This window comes from Aythya marila (genome assembly GCF_965140915.1).
Source record: "Aythya marila genome assembly, chromosome: 2".
Taxonomy (NCBI): Eukaryota; Metazoa; Chordata; class Aves; order Anseriformes; family Anatidae; genus Aythya; species Aythya marila.
Window position 1 is genome coordinate 141,794,851 of NC_139043.1, and position 19,092 is coordinate 141,813,942.

The window sequence follows — 19,092 nt, forward strand, 5'->3', positions numbered from 1 at the left end:
CATATTAATCCCCTACCCAGTGGCAATAAATAGTTGAGAGAGTTCAGAGATGGAATCCTTAGAGGTAACCACATTGGGAAAGAACTTAAAACCAAGCACTGTCCATTTATCAAACTGTGCTCTTATTTAAAAGACCAAAATCCAAAATTAAGTTGAATTTTGACTCTGCTGCTACCCATCATCTGCACAGAGGGGCAAAGGCACCCAACCACAGCTCTTCTGTCTGCCCAATCTACTGGTGTCACCTGGTGCATCAACAGTTGAGGAGTCCAAGTATCAGCACTAAGGTGTCTAATGAGCTATCATAAAATTTTGTCTTCATAAATCAGTATTAATTATAGAAGTGACAAGAAGAGGAATACCCTGAAATGAAGACAGCCTTCAACTTTGATCCAAATCAAATGTTTCATTGTCAGCATAGGCAAAACCAGGGAGGATATTTGGGAGTGTCTGACTGTCAAAGCAAAATTAGCATTCTTAGGCTGCTCTCAGGCAAACAATGCAGTGATCAATGATGAGCTGTAAGAGGCAAAGTGGTATCAAAAATGTCTAGGACAGAGAAAGAGGGAACAAAGGAAAAAAACTTCCAACAAAATAAAGTCAAACAGATAACTGCAGGAAAGAAGAGAGGCACCCTTGAAACTTTCCCCATCGAGTTCCCTTTAACTCCTTGTGCATCTCATCTGTAGTGGCTTGTTTTGGTGAGAAGTCTGCATTGCACATCTTTGTGAAGTTCAAGGGCAGTAGCAATAAAAACAGAGATGTAGTGGTTCAGGACAAACAGTGAGAAGTGGGTAAACTTTTGATTGCCCACATTTTAGAAATACATGAAACCCATTTATCTGCATTTACCACTGCCATGGGCAAAGTAAGCACTTGCACAAAGCAACAGTAAGGCATAAAAAAAAAAAAAAAAAAAAAAAAAAAAAAAAAAGCAGGATTGACCATCCCTGCTGACTTAGGAAAAGCAGGCTGGCTGGGGTTTTGCCACTGAAAGACAAATAAAAGCCATGGTCACAGAGGAACAAGGACCAGTTCTGGGCTCCCCAGTACAAAAAAGACAGGGATCTCCTGGAAAGAGTCCAGCAGAGGGCCACAAAGATGATATGGGGCCTGGAGCATCTTCCCTATGAAGAAAGGGTGAGAGACTTGGGTCTGCTCAGCCTGGAGAAAAGAAGACTGAGAGGAGATCTTATTAATGTTTGCAAATATCTTGTGTGAGAGACACAGGGATTTGGCCAACCTCTTTTCAGAGGTTTGTAGGGACATGGCAAGGGGCAATGGCCACAAAATGGATCACAGGATGTTCCCCACCAATATGCGAAAGAACTTCTTCACATGAAGGGTGATGGAGCATAGGAACAGGCTGCCCAGGGAGGTTGTGGAGTCTCCTTCTCTGGAGATATTCAAGGCCTGTCTGGACTGCCTGGGCAGCCTGCTCTAGGAAACCTGCTTTGACAGGGGGGTTGGACCCAATGATCTTGAGGTCCCTTCCAACCCCTATAATTCTGTGATTCTGTGATTCTCTCTGGCAGCTGCTGGCTGAAAATGAGGGTCTTCAGGGAGCTGCAGCTGAAGTTTTACCCTGAACCCTGCATACAGACTTTGAGCAACAAAATTCAGTCTTGATGCGCAGCTGAGAATCTGCTCTAACCAGGACCAACACAGTCCCACAGACTATAGTTTTCTAAAAACTTCAGACTGACATTAGCTGCCAAGAAAAACCCCATACTACCTTTTCCACATCACTGACTGCTCATGTTACCACCACATACTCACCGCTGACACAGGTGTTTTTGTCACTGCTCTGTGAACTGGATCAGGGAATTAAAAGTCACCTTTTGGGGGGGCAAGTGGGAGACAATTAGTTCCTCAGTCTGGTATATCTCATGGAAACACAAATACTTGTGCAAGTAGAAAGAAGAAAGCAGCACAGGGCAGATAGGAGTGGGATTGCTTCATCTCCAGCTTGAAATGTTGCTGAAATTGTGGCCTCAGGCAGTTGATAGTAAGAAAATGTCCTGACTCTTCCAAGGCATGTTTCCAAAAATTAGACAATATCTTGTATGATAGTGGTCATATCCAACACTTCCTAAACTCCCTGGAATTTTGCTATACTTACACATTAAATGGCTTCATGCTCTCATTATGATTAACCTTCAGTAAGGACATATTGGCCTTTTTTTTTTTTTTTTTTAACATCCCATTTCACTCTTGCTCCATTAATATTTTTTGCAGTCCTTATGTTCCAATCTGAAATACATTTTCTATTATTATGACAGGCTTTCTGTCATTATTCTATGGCCAAATGTTTTTATCATCTTAGACTGTACGCAGGGTAAAGCCTGTCCTTTAATATATGCCAGTAATTCTGAGAGTTCTGTGTTACTCCATGTCTCCTCAACAGCAGCACAGTCTCTCTTCTGGAAAAGGAGAAAGCTGTCTTATGTAGTGACCTATGTATGTGAGTAAACTTCTCTGTTGCTTTTTGCTGTACTTAACCTGAAACAAGTTGTATATAACAGTTAATTGTTTGCTTTTCCTGAAAATGTTTTTGATATACTAACTTGTCTAGCACACACAGAAGAGGATATTGTGTAATACCATATGAAAACATCACAGCAATCTATGGCTTTCAATGTATATATGATGTCAGAAAATAATCAAGTGCATCTTCAGAGACAAGAATTATATTATTTGTTAAAAAAAAAAAAAAAAAAAGCATCTAGATTTATTTGTTTTTAATGAATAATTACGGATTTTTATGTAGAGTGGCTTCCATGAAGGAACTTGCAAAAATACTCATTTAAATATGGAATACAGACACAGATTGGGATTTTCTACTGTCAAATCAAAATCTTCCTAGAATGGGAAATGAAATAAAACTTATGAAGTTCAAAGTAAAGCTCAGAAAACATGTGCTGAAACAAGTCCTTTTTCAGAAAACAAGTTTTCATAACAGATCTGAAGCATTTTGTATTAAACAACAACAAAAAATCTTTGCCCTTTTCTGTGCAAGAAAAATTGGTCTATTTCAAAACTGTTTGTAATTATAACAGCTTAGAATGGATAGTTGTGTTCAGTTCTAGGAAACTGGAAGCATGGGAATGTTCATTATTGTTGTCTCTTTATTTGTATTACTAGAAGCTGAAGATTTGCCCACAAAATTTATAATGTAAGACAAGAGAAAATAGGAAAATGATCTATTTGATCAAGTGCAGAAATCTGTTACGTACATATTGTGTAACTGTCTACAACTGAGCTAAATAATAAGAATACCCCCTACCAGTGAGTTCCTCCCTTAGTTAAGTGGATGTATACAAAAATGGACCTAAAAGTGCTTCCATCTTTAAAGCTAACTCAGACAAGTATAGCAGATTTCAGAAACTGAAAATCAGATAAAGCTGCCCCAGCCACCCTCATCAAACATGGGGAATGAGTAAACAGAGGCAGTAACTATGTTAGTGATCAGAAAGGCTCAAGGCCATTCTCTGGTCTGGAGTCAGTGGCACATACTTTTGCTTGAAAATGTGCTGCTCCCCAAAATCTATCCATGCCTAAGCAGCATGGTAAGTGGCTCAGGATGTACCCATGGCTCCTAGTGCTTTTCACTGGCAAACTGTCCTCAAGAGAATGGGTCAAAGTAACAGAGAGCCATTCATACTCCTTCCCTGGAGAACCTGGAGAGGTCTCCTCAGTGCTAACTGCCCAGTTGTGCCCAGCACCTGGCTGGAAGCATGTAGTTGGCCCCAGCCAAAGTGTGCTAGGGACTGCTTTAGCCACTAAACCTTGAAGATGGTCATTATCCAATGCCTGTGAATATTCCCAGCTTGATTTATAGATAATACAGAAGTTAGACATTTAACCTGGTGGATGGGTATGATAGTGATGTCAGTGCATCAGCAGTCTAGCGTCTTATGCTTCATTGTATGACTTAATGTATAATTAAGGGATTTATTGCAATGAGTTATTATGGAATTGTAAATAGATGGAAAAGTCTTTATGTGCCTGTTAAGAGTCATGTGTTTAACATGGGCTATTTTGTACTTGCTTCCAGCTCGGGTCTCTTAGTGGCTCTCGATACATTCCACTGTTTCCATCTACAGATGTGCTTTGGGTTTTTTGTACTTGGTCTCCAAGTATGGCACATATGCCATACTGGTAAGGGAGAAATATGGACAGAATTTGTGAATTTTTATAATCACAGTTTATTTATATTTGTGAATATTTATAATCACATAGGCTAAATGGGACCTCTGGAGATCATCCAGGCTGCACCTCTCCAGATGGTGGCTATGAACATCTAATAAGCTCCTGCTCTGCCCATTTGACAGAATGCACAGGAAGATGTGGTTCATAATATGTATTTAAAGCTGGGTTTTATAGTATGCAACATGAATGCAACCCTTCAGGAACATTAACTTTGAAAAAACACCTTACATTTCTGAAAGGCTTCCACATCTCATACCTTCATACCTTGAAATCTGTTTCCAGTTTTATCAGATTCAGTCATGGAGAATATCCTACTTTCAAAAAGGGAAAGAAAATCTAACTTTGCTTTGCAAGAATCTTTCTTAATAAAAACAGCTCGTAAGAAAATATTTAGTTCCCTTCCTTTAAATGATAATTTAGAAAGTTTTCCTAATCCATGTTTGCACTTCTTTATTGTCCTGTTTTAAAAGAATGGTAGAGTGAGGAGAGACCTAGTCTACGTTGTGACTTTCCTTTTTGTACTGCAAATCATAAATGAAATGATTACACCGAAATAAGGCCACAGAAGCTGCATTGCAGTTGCAAAACAGTGTTAAACCTTAGCCTTTCTGTGGCAGATTTAAGTCATCATCTTTATACAGTGTTGTAGCAGTCTTTGTTCTTTTTAAGTATATTTATTTTCTATCCCTTTAGATGGTTATGTTTCTTTTCTGGCCAGCTCCACTGATGTTGTATCAGCGTTGATGGAGCTGTTCTGAGCTACGTGACAGAACTGTCACCATATCAATCTCACCATTAAGCTGTCAATTCCGCAGCAGCATTTGGAAGTGAATCAGACACTTCCACTGACATTGTAACCACAATGTGTGAAAGACACTTCTATTCCTTTGAATGTGCAGAAGACACTTCCATTTCAGAAAGGTCCCTCTGAAGCTGGTGTTCTGCACACAAGGATCAGTCAGACACTTCAGGGAAATCAATGGAAGCTGGTGTCAGTATAAACTCTACTTCCATCAGGTTTCAGCTGTCCAGTGTAATTGCCCATCATGTTTAAACTTACTGTATGGACACATAAACTGAACTCTTTCACTGACATTCTGCTGTTTCATTGATTTTATATCCCCACCTACTGTCAACACAACTTTATAAAGACAGTATCAAAGCAGAAGTTACTTTTCTGTGATTCCTAAATAAATTAAGTTATATGATAACTATCCAATATCTTCTGCAAGAGTATAATATTGAAAGCATCCTCATCTCCCCCCACCTTCCTCTATACAGAAAAGAGCGCACACACTGCTAATTCATTCTGTCCGTTTTCTTATGCATCAACTCCTATTCCTATACTTTTTTTTTTTTTTTTTTTAACTTGATGTGTTTATAAATCTTTGATGAGGGTCAGGACCTGCTTATAGCTGATGGATTATCTTTTATATTCTGGGACTGTTGTACCTGGGACAAAAAAGTTCTGACCAATGTCAAAATGGCAGTAGTAAAAACTAAAGAGGAAATAATCAAGGACATTGCTTCTAGAACAAGAAGACCCTAGATTCTTAGCACAAATTTAAGCCCTATAATCACATATTAAGACTTGATAACAATGTCAGTGTGCACGTATATGAGCTGTTTGCATGTGGACCTGCTGTTAAGAGGAAGGCATTAGCACTGTAAGTAGGCTATCCAAATAGTACAACCACAAAGGAAAATTTGAGGTCATTGGCTCTTACAATTATGAGCTCACATAAGTATATGGAGACAGAATTTAAATATTATGCACTGGTTTTGATTCTGATAAATGACAGAGTCCATTGGTCAGGGGTAGTTCCATAACACGACTGCAAATTAGGAGTAAATCTTCATGTTATCCTTTAACAGGTGAAAATATTTGATTATTTAATTTTAACCTTCTCTCTCAGTTTACATATATATAAACTCTCTCTCTCCATATAGCTCTATACATACATAGTTTATGAATACATACTTTATATATAGAGACAGTGTATATGTGTAAATATATAGTCTCCTAATATTCATACTGACTAGCTTTTGCATATACCACCTTTTTCAAACTGCATAAAGCCTAAGCATAAAGTTATGTCTCCAAAACTAGTTCCCTCTGCCTTTGAAAGCTTTTTTTTTTTTTTTTCTTTTTCCCTTTACTACAGTTATTATTTTTATTAATCTCAGGAAATTAAAAAGAGACTGAAAATACATAGGGTCTGCATCTGAATTGTCTGAAAGAATGAATCTCAGGGGGAAGTTATTTTTGGCATGGTGTTTCTAAAACTGAGCTCCAGAACATTTGTACTCTAACATTATAAACAGATTTTACCATTTTGTATTACTTTAAAACATTATTTTGCATGAGATGAACAGTCTTTCAGCCATGGAGATGAGTCCAAACCTATGGAGAAAGGAAATTACAGCATAATGGAAATGATGGCTGGGAGCCATACCACCCTGGGCTGTGAGCTCATCCACACAGAAACGCCAGGCTGAGCTGATATGGCCAGTTCTTTTATTTGGGATCTCTGAGGAAACCTCCGAGGCTGCTGGAAAAAGTAGTGGTGGCAACTTTGTAGGTGGCACACTCTGTTCCTGAGTCACCATTAAGTCAATAACTTGTGTGATGGGAGCGAGCAGGATTTCCTTGAAGAGTTGTGGGCATGATGGAAAACCACAGTTCTGAGTATCAGCGGTTATTTAAAGACCTCTGTGGACTTTGAGTGAAAGGTAGAATTGTTAACCCTGGGATACTGATCACATTTCAGTATCAGCCTATGTCATCCTCAAAATTATTCCAACATTTGTTCCACCTTGAGACAGCAGAATGTAATGACAAGCTGCTGGAAGAAGGATTTTAAAAAGTTCAAAATCCACTGAAACAGACTTTTGCTCTACATCTTGTCATTGACTTGAATAAGTTTTCGATGACATATAAAGTCCATAACTCAGGACTAAAATAGAGCCAATCTATTTTTGAAGGTGATCCTTTTCTTTTCATGCATTCATTGCTTGTGCAATTCTGCCTTTGCCTCCAAAATCATCAGCCCTTACTCATAGATGCTGTAAGGCCATGTCAAGCTCTCAGAACAGCTCAACTCTGGATTGCCTTCCTCCCCAACCCCACTATGTAGTGACACTGTGACATTACCTTTTCCCCAGAAACAATGACATGAATCTGATTTATAACTGGTGGTAAAACTTTATTATTCAAGTTTAGATGTAACAGACATCTTTGCTGCCTGAAGATTGTTTGCATAAGAAATACACCAAGAACATGTTTGTGAGTAGAAATGAACATGCACTATGAAAACCAAAAAACAAAACAAAACAGAAAAAAAAAAAGCAAACACATCCATGTGTTGTAAGGACAAAACAATAAGAGCCAACATTCTAGAGTCAAATCAGGGCTACAAGTTTAATGATGGTTTTTAGCAACATGACGTCATTCTTTATTAAGTACTTTTTTTTTTTTTTTTTTTTTCTCATTTTCCTGCTGGTGAATTTTCTATAAGCTAAATTTACAATGGCATTTTGAGATGTTTCCTTTTCTCCTGTTCTCCTTCTACATAGAGCTCAGAGACCAAAATGATAGGATACAGCACAGAAAACTGTGGTTGCTGCGATGCTAATTCTAAGCATTTTACTTTGCTAAGTGTACAAAAAAAAAAAAAAAAAAAAAAAAAAAAAAGTATTTATTTGGCTGGGAACCATTAAATTATTGTCTTTTATCCTCTTAAAAAGAGGTAAATCAGGATTATATGTGATTATCGTATAGGTAGCATCTCACCAACTGCTAGCTTTCCAGAGCTGGTTGAATGAAAGAAAATTGTGAAGAAGAGGGTAAGGAGGAATCCTATTCTGGGGTGAGGAAATTATGCAAATCATTCTACTCGGCCTATCTTAAGTTAATAAAAAAACTTTAGAAGGGATTTTTCACTTATCTATCACATTTGGGATACGTTGACAAATTACTCGCTATCCTTTGCCAAGCATAACTGTCTCCACAGAAGCAGAAGGAAATGTTGCTACCCTTCTGGCTGAACAGAAGTGAACTTCTAATCTCTTTGGCTTTTCCTGACCAGTATTAGGAATTAGCATGTTAACTTAGCCAAGAAAAATCAATACAGGAGCGAGAATGGGAATATATTCATACATCCTGGGCAAAGAGCAGATAGTAGACAACATCCTCAGCACATAAAGCAAGTAGTTTTGACTACAGAGCAACAATGTCCCATCCAAAGATAGACTTGAAAGTCTGTCCCTGAACTGAGCACTTATCCACAGTGCCAAATCAGGTCTCCCCATTGCACATCCACTACGTTTCAGCACTATATACAATTAGCACTGGTCACTTTTGTCCTGCTCTCCCTCTAGGTGAAAAACAAAAAACAAAAAACAACAGTCTCTTACCTCAGTGTGCCTCAATTGCTTGAGATCTCTCTTGTGTTCTCTGTTTTAAAACTGACAGCAAGTGCACCAGTACATCTTTTAGCCAAAGCAAAGATGCAGTATATCCAGCACCATCCTCACCTACTCCTGGCCTTTCTGGATGGTCCATGAAAACTTCAGGGAGGAGTTTCATCAGCACAGAGGCAATTAGGTGCAAAACTTCTGTTGGAAAGCACTGAATTTAGCACCTGAACTACTAAAACTGTGCTCAGGAAAACCTTCCTCTCCTACTGCATTAACCTAGGGGGCAGGAGCCATGAAGTGATAGCTGGAGGACAGTTTGATTTGCAGAAGATGCTGCATGAGGGTTCCCACTACACAGTGTTTATTCTTTAGAAAATGGAAACTTTGCCCTGCTCTGCAAGTTTAGATACCACATGCTCTGTTTTTGAACCCTCTGCTTAGTCTGGGATCGAATCTGAGATACGTTTTCAGATCTTCAACAACCATTCACCGGTGAGAGAAGTGAAACACCTTGAAGACACCAGGATGTTGAGTACAAATAATGATTCTGTGAAGTTTAACTTTTAGTGCTGTAAGCTGATCAACATGCAGTGGGTGCAGTAATTAATTGTGTGTGCTAACACTGGTTTCCACCTGAGAGTTATTACGTGAGATTTTTCTTTTTCAGTGCCAGGATTTATTTTCCTTTTCCTTAATATCCATTGTGAAGGAGTCTGGAAAAGGGATGGAACCACCTCTATTTTGTGAAGAAACAAAACTGTGCTCCCCACATCCCAATCAAAGAGAACAGGCTATGGCAAAATCCCATTTCTTATAAAGCACAAATCTTAGAACATCTCAATATGTCATGGCAAGAACAATGAACTTTCCTCAAATTTTATTTGCACCATCTAGGTGTACTATTAATATCCCAAACTCTGTCTTGTTCTTTGCACTCATAAGATTTCATTTCTTCTCATCCCCAAACCCTGGTGGGTGCATTTCTCCTTGTTGGCCTCTTACTTCTGAGTAGCAAGAGGTACTATGTAGTACAGGGTGGTGCTCAAGTTTTATAATGCGCATGTCCCCCATAAAATATTTTGCCATGAAGATGCAGCTTCCATCCATGAAGAAGCCACAGGCAGGTCTTGGAAGAAGTAAGTCAAAACTGTAACTACTGATAACCGGCAGGCAGCTAACTCTGAAGCCAATAAAATTACTGCTAAGTGAGCCTAACGTTTCTTGGAAAAGCTGAGAAGGACACACACTGGACCCTGACGTAACAAAACGAGGGCAATCTATTTCAGTCCCCACAGAAATAAACAGAAACAAAAAATACCCAACAAAAATAAATCAACAAAAACCAAGTCAGAACTTATTACTGGAGAACAATAGTAAAAACATAACCAGACGTTGTCCGGCACTGGTATCAAGCAGGAGATTCATCTAAAAATAGAAGAAAAAGAATGTGGCCCAATATCCTTTGCTAACCTAGAACACTATTAAAGGGTTATAGAACTCAACCATGAACAGATTGAGTGGGATTTTCCATATGCTGCTCACCAGTATAGAAGCAATGTGTGGAGCAGGAAGGAATGCAAGCCTAATGCTGAACAACAGCCTGTCTGTGCCTAACAAATCTGAGAAACTGTGCAAGAACATTTCATCTGTGTGAAAATGTAACACCTAAAATACTGCCAAGGTCAGCAAGACCTTTGGAGATCAGCTGCGTAAGTGCTTCTCATGCATGGTGATGGTCATTGCCGGCTGCTTTAGGCACATCATTTTTCTAAAGACTATCAAAGTGCTGAATGTTTAGGCCAGTTCCTCCCCGTTTTTCCTTTTGCCAACCCCTATAAGACATTTCCTATCACCTCTCCTTTTATCTTCCACCTCCCTGTCTATTTGGTTAACTATCTTATAAGTGCACCAAATTCTAGAAGGGAGAGTGGTGAGATTCAGGTAAGTTAAATACAAGAACTTTTTTTTCTTTTTATGATGCTTTAGTTTCAATTACATGAAAATCTGAGAAAGGCGGCATGTAAGTGAGATCAGAATAGGACCCTTTACATATAATCTCAAGTGAGGACTTAGTCCAGAGATATCTTTATAGAACATTTTTAAAAATAAAATGCATGAATGGAGAAATAAAAGACAACATAATATCAGAAAGACATTTTAAACTTCATTCGCTGCAACATTCATGAACCAGTTGAGCTACACCTGCCATCCAACCATAAGGAACTAAGACCCTGCACTGCGAAAAAGAAACAAACCCAAACAAAACAAAAAAGCAACTGCGTAATATTGTAAAAATGGAGTGCAATGCTACTACAGAATGCAATAAAACATCAGTGCTGCATCGTCAAACAGCACTTATCAAAATAATTTCTGAAATGTTTCTTCTGAAACACAGACAAAGCAATAAAAAGAGGATATATGTTTATCATTTTAAGCATAACAATGTGAGTTAAGAGCTTAAGAATACAAAAGTACTTGGAATGAATAGTGCTACCCTTTTTTTCCTAAGTAGGCATAAAAATATTTTCATTTCCTTCTTGTTTTTCCATACCATTAATATCAACAAATTTCATTCATTTCATGTTATCGTTTACAACTTTAATGCACACACACAGAAAAAAAGATACCTACTGCAATAGAAATAGTTGCTTCATTACCTTGTTTGCTACATTTGCAAATGTAAACAGCGAGGCAGAGCCAGAACTGACTCTAATGCATGATGGAATATCTTTGTTGCATACGTACACTGTAGAAAATAATTATTCAATATGTCAGGCACCATTATTTGAAATGTAATACATTAATATTTACTAGAAAAATAAGGTTTTTTTCTATTTGTTCTCCCAACTTCTTTAATGAAATAAGTTAATCTGACAGTGCATCCAGTAGCTTGTAATATCTTCTACATCCCTGTGGCAAAATAATAAACTACTGGTTGGGACACTATAATGAAAATGATTAAAGTCAGTTCTTGTACACCCTTGTAGCAAGCATGGAGGCTCGTCTAACAGCACCTTTAACCAATTATTTAATATTTAGTTATTTAGCCCTATTTCCCTGAGCAGTTATGCTGAGGAGCTTTCCCTTCATGGATAGTTTTTACAAAGCTTTAAGTATTAAAAAGTACTATGAAGACATTTAATGCTACTTAGCAAAAGCTGGTATAAGTCTACTGAAGGGATTGACTGGTATGTATAGCAATGTTAAGCCTGTGGAGAAGTAACCTTAGACTTTAAGGTTTAGAAACGAAATATATTAAAATATATTAAAATAAAATACAGCAGGTTACCTTGTTCTACGCAAATTAAACCTTGAGTGTGGCTTCTGTATTAGAGACTTCACTTGCAAAAAATGGTTTTTCTAGACTAAAGTGTGCTAGAAAGAATGTAGTGATAAAATGGTAGCTAAAAATCAGCTGAGTCTGAGGAACATCTAGATGAAATTGCTGTCAAAGCTTTGAGGAAAAGGTGATCCTAAGGCATGTTGTAGGGCAGAAATTAGCCCAAATTAAAGAAAAGAAAATGATCTTTTAACATCTGTATATTTAACAAGTCTAGTTCTTATATACAATGTGCATATGTTCACTATACCCCTGCAGCAGTATATACATATACACATCTTTGCACTCTTGCCAGTTATGTCTCTTACACAATAGCAAAGGTATTAAATGTCCGGTAAAATTTTCTCAAAGTTAATCGCCATAATTCACTGCATTCTGGCTAGCTTTGGTTGGCCATGTCCCATACCACTATCTTCTCCCCCTTCTGGCCACCATCCAACTGTTCTTTTTTTCTTGGTAACCCACTCATTTAAAAGAAAAAATTAGGAGGAAAAAAAAAAAAAGAAAAAGGAAGAAAAAGAAAAGAACAAGGGATTTAATATTGGATAAGGCATGCTCTCTATATGAAGTGCTTTATAGGTCTTCACAAGACATTACAAGCTATTGAATTCCCATCAAGGAAACCTATTTCTGTTTAATTGTGCTAAGTGCTAAGGTTTACTCTTTAGGTTTTCCATTCTTTTCAGCTTGTGCATTGTTCCTGTGTAGGCCCCTCTGGATGTGAGTTGTGAAGTCATACTTGTCCGTGCAAAGATGCTGGCATATGCTGCACTGGAAAGGTCCACTGTCACCATGGCAACTCATATGCAAAGCATACATCACTTCATCCAGAAAGACAATGCCACAGTGCACACACTTGGTAGAAAGTTCATCTTGAGTACTTCTATCAACTTTCTCTGTTTTAACTACATTCAAGGGACCTTCATTTTTTACATTTGGTGGTGCCTTACTCTTTTCCTTGGAGGCACCGTTTGCAGTTGGCCCAGGTCTGGAATGCTTTATCGCCAAATCTAGAGGAATGTCATTGTCTGATCCGACAGCTGAAAAATGAGGAGGCAGATTAAAGGTGGGATAAGGCACATAGTTTTGGCAAGGATTTGGTAGGCCAGGCACATGACTCAAGTAGTGTGGATTCCCAGGAACAGACAGCTTATATTTACTCCAGAATCTCAGCCAGTCAGCTTCACTCTGAAAGTCATTGTGTACGAATGGAAGTCCAAAGAGCGGGTACTGGTATTTTTCAATAGGGCTTCCAGGTGGTGAATAGTTTGGGTGTTTCGCAGGTCTCATGTATTTTTCTATTGGGCTGCCTCTCTCTGAGCTTCCTTTCCCTTCTGATATTGATGAACTGTTTCCTGGGTCTCCAGTACTTTCCTGAGGACTTTTTATCTGAATGTGCAAAGGTTGCATCCTTTTGTGAATATCCAGAGTTTGGCTGACCAATATTGGCTGCTGAGCAGAATGGCTTTTAGTCAATGAACCTTGGGCCTCATATTTACTGAGGCTGGGAAGCTGTATTTCTCTCTGATGACCTTCAGTTAAATGATCCTCTGACCTCCTCTCTAAGGGGCTTCCATTGACTTGTTCCTCACTGCTACCCCTCTGCTGTTTGTTTAGCTGCTCAGCCTGAAGTGCCTCCGGGTTAAGGCGCTTTCTTGTTCGTCTCCTAATGATCTGCTCACCATTGTTCTGCTTAATGATGTTTAAAGGCCTGGGAGTCTGCATGGAACACACACATAATGAACAAAAGGGAAAAAAAAAAAGACATATTAAACAAATCTGCAAGACCATGCTCATGCACATTTATCTTTTCTTTTGTGAAGAGCTATATTATAAGAGTTTTATGGGAATTACAATTTTCACAAATAAGGAAAGTCAACCAAACTGCTGGTACCTGGCCTGTCATGTTCAAAATAAATTATGAATTGGTTTGTTTTATCACACTAAGTCAACAGTCTTCAACATACTATACCTGTTTACTTAAAAGGGAATGAAATGTCCAAGCTGTTAAGGCACTTCTTATCCCTTACTCCTGAAAAATTCTGGGGTAGACATGCTGAAAGACAGCGCTGAGAGTTGGAGATGAGGTGGGAGATGCATGGCTCTATGCATCGGCGTTTTTCTGTGCACCATGTCAAAAGAGCTGGTACCAGGCAGCGGTTTGCACAGATCACACTACAACAAGAATTGGGTAATACTTACCTTGACACCAAACCCCCTATACCATGGATGGAAAATGACAGTGAATAAGTCTTACTGATCATGGCCACTATCACCTAGCAGAAGGGCTGTAAGTCCACTGTGGTGGTGAGCAGGATGATGCTGGTGGGAAAGGGACTAAGAAAGATGAAGAAAGCCCAGACAAAATGTCTCCCTAAGCTCCAAAAGGATGAAGGGACCTTGGTATCAACTCCTTCTCCTTCATCTCTACTGTATTTCTTCCTAAATGTCTTGTCCAAATGCATACATAATCCTATTTTAGTTGGAGGCCTGAAGAGTGCCCTACACAGTATTCCACTTACACGGTTTATTTGGAAAATTTCTTTTTAACATTGTTTTAAAATATAGGTTAAACTTTGGCCTACAGTCAATATCCCAAACAATCTGTATCTCCAATGTAATATGATTTTTATATATTTGTAACTTTAAATTAATATAAAAATATCCAGAGCTGGAAGAGCACTCACTCTACTACTTGTAGTGATCTAGTTTCTCTCTCCTTATGCCATCTTCTTCTCCTCTTTCACCTATTTACTTCCCTAATGTCACCTCATTCTTAGTAGTTAACAATGTATTAGGCAGTGCAGCTACTCGTTAAGATTTTACTTTTTATTAAAAATCTAATTCATAAGTATACACTTTGATTTAGAGTTTTAATATGCAACATTTTCAGAAAAATAGCACCTCAACCAATCTCTTCAAAGGATCAAAGTTGAGGCAAAATGATATTTAGAAAAAATTAGAATATTTTCTGTGTAAATTCTATGCAAATAATGTTTACAGTTTGCAGACTCAATGGCCAATTAATATACATTAAAATATACTCTATTGCAAACTCAGTGTAACTTCCTAACCTTTTCATGACGCTGTCATGCTGACAAGGTGTGTGAGAACTTACAAATCTGTCGATGTTGCTCACATTAAACTTTTATTTATACACTACAGAGCACTTTCATATGGCTTGAGAAAATCCTTTCAATAGTTTGGAAATACTTTTAACCTTACTCTTCATGCTACAGGTGTGAAATCTGATCCTGCTAGTAGTTAAAAGAAACATCTCAAATCTATAAGTAACATTTAAAAAAAAATCAGCAAATAGTTCAATAGATTATTTTGACTAGACTTCCTAGATACAATGGGAAATTGGTGTGACCTCTCCACTAGGACATCACTTATATCTAATCCTAGAATAATATGCTGTAACTCCTCACAGAAGTAGTTTGAGGATTTAGCCAAGGAATCACTAAGGAACAAAATGCAGTCTTCCATGACGAAGTTAGAGCTATTAAAAATGAGGAATAGCACCAAAATATAAGCGGTCCAATTCATGATTCTAGAGAGACCTTTCTGTGTCAGCAGATGTGAACATTTTGTATGTTTTCAGTGAACTGGAAGCAGCTTTCTTCACTTAAACTGCTTTAAAACTGCTTTAATAATTGACCATTTGAATATTATTACACATTTCTTAACACATTTGTCTGCATTAAGGGAGATAAAAGTGAGAAATTTGACAAGTTTCATGTAAATGACCCATAGGTAGATTGAAAAACTTTGAAAACATAAAGTTATTCAAGAGTATCATAGAAGTGGAAACCTGACTCCTAGCAGCAATCATTACAATCTTTGCATTTGTCGTTTCCAACTTCTTAGTGATATATGACAGACAATAGTTTTCTTACTAAATACCAGTGAAATAAGGGATTGTAAAGATAACTGTATTATACACATTCTTAATTATTGACTTGCTAATGAGCACAGTAGTTCTAGATAGTGATAATCCAATTAAAAGGTAGCTATGAAATGTGCAAACCTACTATAGGTGAATAATTTTACTCAGCTGAGTAGCGTAATTTAGTTTAATGGGGCAACTTAGAAGGGGAACAGTTCTATTACCTTGGATTTTTATAGTACCAGCCCTTTTCTTAATATCTGCATCATCTTAAACTCCTTAATTCAAAAAATACAACAAATACTCACTGAATTTTTCATGAAGAGGTAGATGGGTAAAGAGACGTGTAGATAGAAGAAACTTTCATCTTTCCAGTGTCACTCTAAAGAGTATCCCTTTACATGGGATTGTCTCAAATGGTGTTTCAAAGGAGAGATTTGTTTGATTATTTCAGACTCCAATTTACAATGGAGTTGCTATTGTACCACAGTAGTGGCAGCTTAATTAAATTCTTTGTGTTTGTTTGGTCAAAGTTCAATTGTAGATATTAATGTCAAATGTCCAGTGAATGACAGCTTATTGCCATGCTCAAACAGTGGAGCTAAAAGATTGAGTCACCTTCTCTTTCTCTATATGCATAAAAAGAACTTTGACATTGTATTGCTAATTATTATTGTGGGAAGCACATTAGTTTGTTCCCTAGGGTTCAGAAGAATTATCTGAGCTATGTTTTTGAATTCAGAACTGATTCTTGTAGCTTCCATTTGTTCAGCAAGTCATACTAATAATTATGGTAAATTCCAACACTATAATTTAGAAATATATTTTATAAAAGGGAAAAAAATGAGGTTGTCCATAGAAGTTCTACAAATAACTGAACTCAAATGTCAAATTAATGTTGCAAAGCCAAGCTGTTCTCCTTAAAGTCTTTGTGGATGATCATGAGTGATCAATTTACCTTAAATCAGATATTGTATCTAGAACTTTGAGAGTTCTCCAGGAAGATAATACTTTCAGCAAGATCTAGCCAAGATGCTGGCCAGAAATCATGCATTAGTTCATCTTCGCCCCCTCAGATTTCATCTGACTGGCTGGGATGTTCTGGAGCTAAAAAACAGTTATTGACCTCACAACAACAGGACGTAGAAAACAAAGGTAATGTTTACGACTGGTGATGGTCTTTCTGCTTTTGAAAACTGAAATAGTTTTCTTTTTTAAGTGGTCTTGAGTAAACAAGTTTGTTGTATGGCCTGTACACAAGACCAAGGATAAAATTCACAGAAACTGCTAATTGATTTAGAAGCGTATGCCTCAAGTTTATAGAGGCCTGGGCACTTGGAGTGTCAATGCATTTGAAATAGTTTACCCTTTTTTTGTTTTGTTTTTAAATAGAATTTCTAAAAAATGTTTTAAGAAAATGTACTCTCCCAAAACATAGGATTTCTGATTTTGGCTCAAAGCCTAGATTGTTATATTGCCTCATCAAACTCCAAATGTCTGCCTCAGTTTCCTTTACTGAAAAACAGTATTATTTTCTAACTTCATGGGAATGTTGTAAAAATTTAATTATGAGTCAAAAACTGGTCACCTGACTCTCCCATGTATTTCTATTAAAGATAGTGGGGATAACATTTAACTATTGGGTCTTAACTTAAAAGACTCTGAGCATTTTGGCACTGATCCAAGGGAACACTTAAGCATGGCTTTCCTGGACCAAAGCATTCAACATCTCTCAAGATCAAGCCGTGTCGATAAGATAAAAAGCAATGTAGACAATCCATGATTATTACTTATTCCATGCCTGATCTGGAGGGATGCTAAATAATTCTCTTAGAAAATGATGAGTGCCATCACCTGAGTAGCTTCCTTACTATTTCAGAATCTGCAGCAGACTATAGGAATTTTAGAAAAAAAGAGAACCAAAATACCCAAAGCCCATATCTCTAGGAAATTTGATGTGAGGAATAAAGGGGGAAAAGGAATGAAAGCAAACAAGAACCACAGCAAGGGATATTTTTGATATAGATGTGATCTCTGACTTGAAGAATTTTATTTTGTTTTTTGATTACGAACATGAGGGCTCTTGAATTTAGAGAGCTTTCATCACAACATTTTGTATGCCTTTAAATGGAATTCCCAGAAAAGAAATAATTTTCCCCTTATTTTGTATCAAAATAATTAAATGCATCACTGGTGATCTCAAACACGTCTACCCACAGCATCCCAGCCTGCTTCATAATGAATCACATCTGATCCCAAAGTGACCATACTGCAAAACCCTGTTAGGAAATTAACTGCAGGCCAGGGAGTGGTACTAATCACACAACCAGACAAGACCACAGCTGCCCAGCTTAGCTGTATAACCCCTTTTTTCTGAAAAAACTAGTAAGTTCTTCCTACCGAGTGAAGCTTCTGGTAGAGGCCACACGCATTGCATACATATCCACCATTTGCATTCTTTCGCCAGAGAGAGGTCTTTGTGGTCAGGCAATTGGCACAAAAAACACCCGAGCCTCTACGTCTCTGAAATAGGGAAGAAAAAAAAAAAAAAAACACAGAAAAAAAAACAGGTCAGAGGTGAGTCACATGATCTGCGGAGTTAGGACAAATCAACACAGGAGTTTTGTCTCTAGACTGGCAACAATGACAGTATAAAACCACACTGCCCATAATGAGGTCAGGTTCAATTGTGCTTAATAGGCACCACTGATTTTCATTATAATTAACCCTAGAGTGATGGATGAGGTGTGTGAAACACCAAAGCCTTTTCAGAATAACAGCTTTAACTTTTTGAACTTCAGGTTTTGTGCATTTAATGATGGTTTCTAAACAGCAAATTCTGAAAACCACTCTGGAAGCTGACAGAGAACATTCTGTAAACTTCTCCTATTTTGTTCACTGCATTTCACAACAGATTATTTCTTTTTAGTTTGCTTGATTTTAAAGTGTGATCGGTAACAGGAATCCTGAAAACCACCATGTTAATTAATTGCAGTTTGTATCTGTGTCATACCAATTCCTTTAACAGAGATTATACTTCATAAATTGAATACACAATATTCAGTTCAAGTTGTTTCCACTTACTTTGGAAATCAGTATAAAATAGCATAGATTTCCTTCATCCCCCTAAGAACAAGGAGTAACCTCTGCCAAACAAATAAAAGTAGTTTTCTTAATGCGACCTCTTTCAAACTTCACCTGAAACCCCAGAAAACACAGTCTCATCAATGTA

The 19,092-nt window shown here is 37.6% G+C and overlaps 1 protein-coding gene across 6 annotated transcripts in view; it reads right to left on the reverse strand.

Moving 5' to 3' along the window:
- Nucleotides 1-7,924: 7,924 nt before the first annotated feature.
- The window catches only part of TRPS1 (transcriptional repressor GATA binding 1), a 214,380-nt gene continuing 203,212 nt past the window's right edge, over nucleotides 7,925-19,092 (reverse strand). For all 6 annotated transcript variants that reach the window (XM_082753864.1, XM_082753865.1, XM_082753860.1 and 3 more), the window contains 2 exons: nucleotides 18,261-18,383; nucleotides 7,925-13,690 (listed from right to left, as the gene is read on the reverse strand). In XM_082753864.1, the coding sequence (XP_082609990.1) occupies nucleotides 12,629-13,690; nucleotides 18,261-18,383 (1,185 nt within the window). In that variant the 3' untranslated portion in view covers nucleotides 7,925-12,628. The remainder of the gene's footprint in view (nucleotides 13,691-18,260; nucleotides 18,384-19,092) is intronic.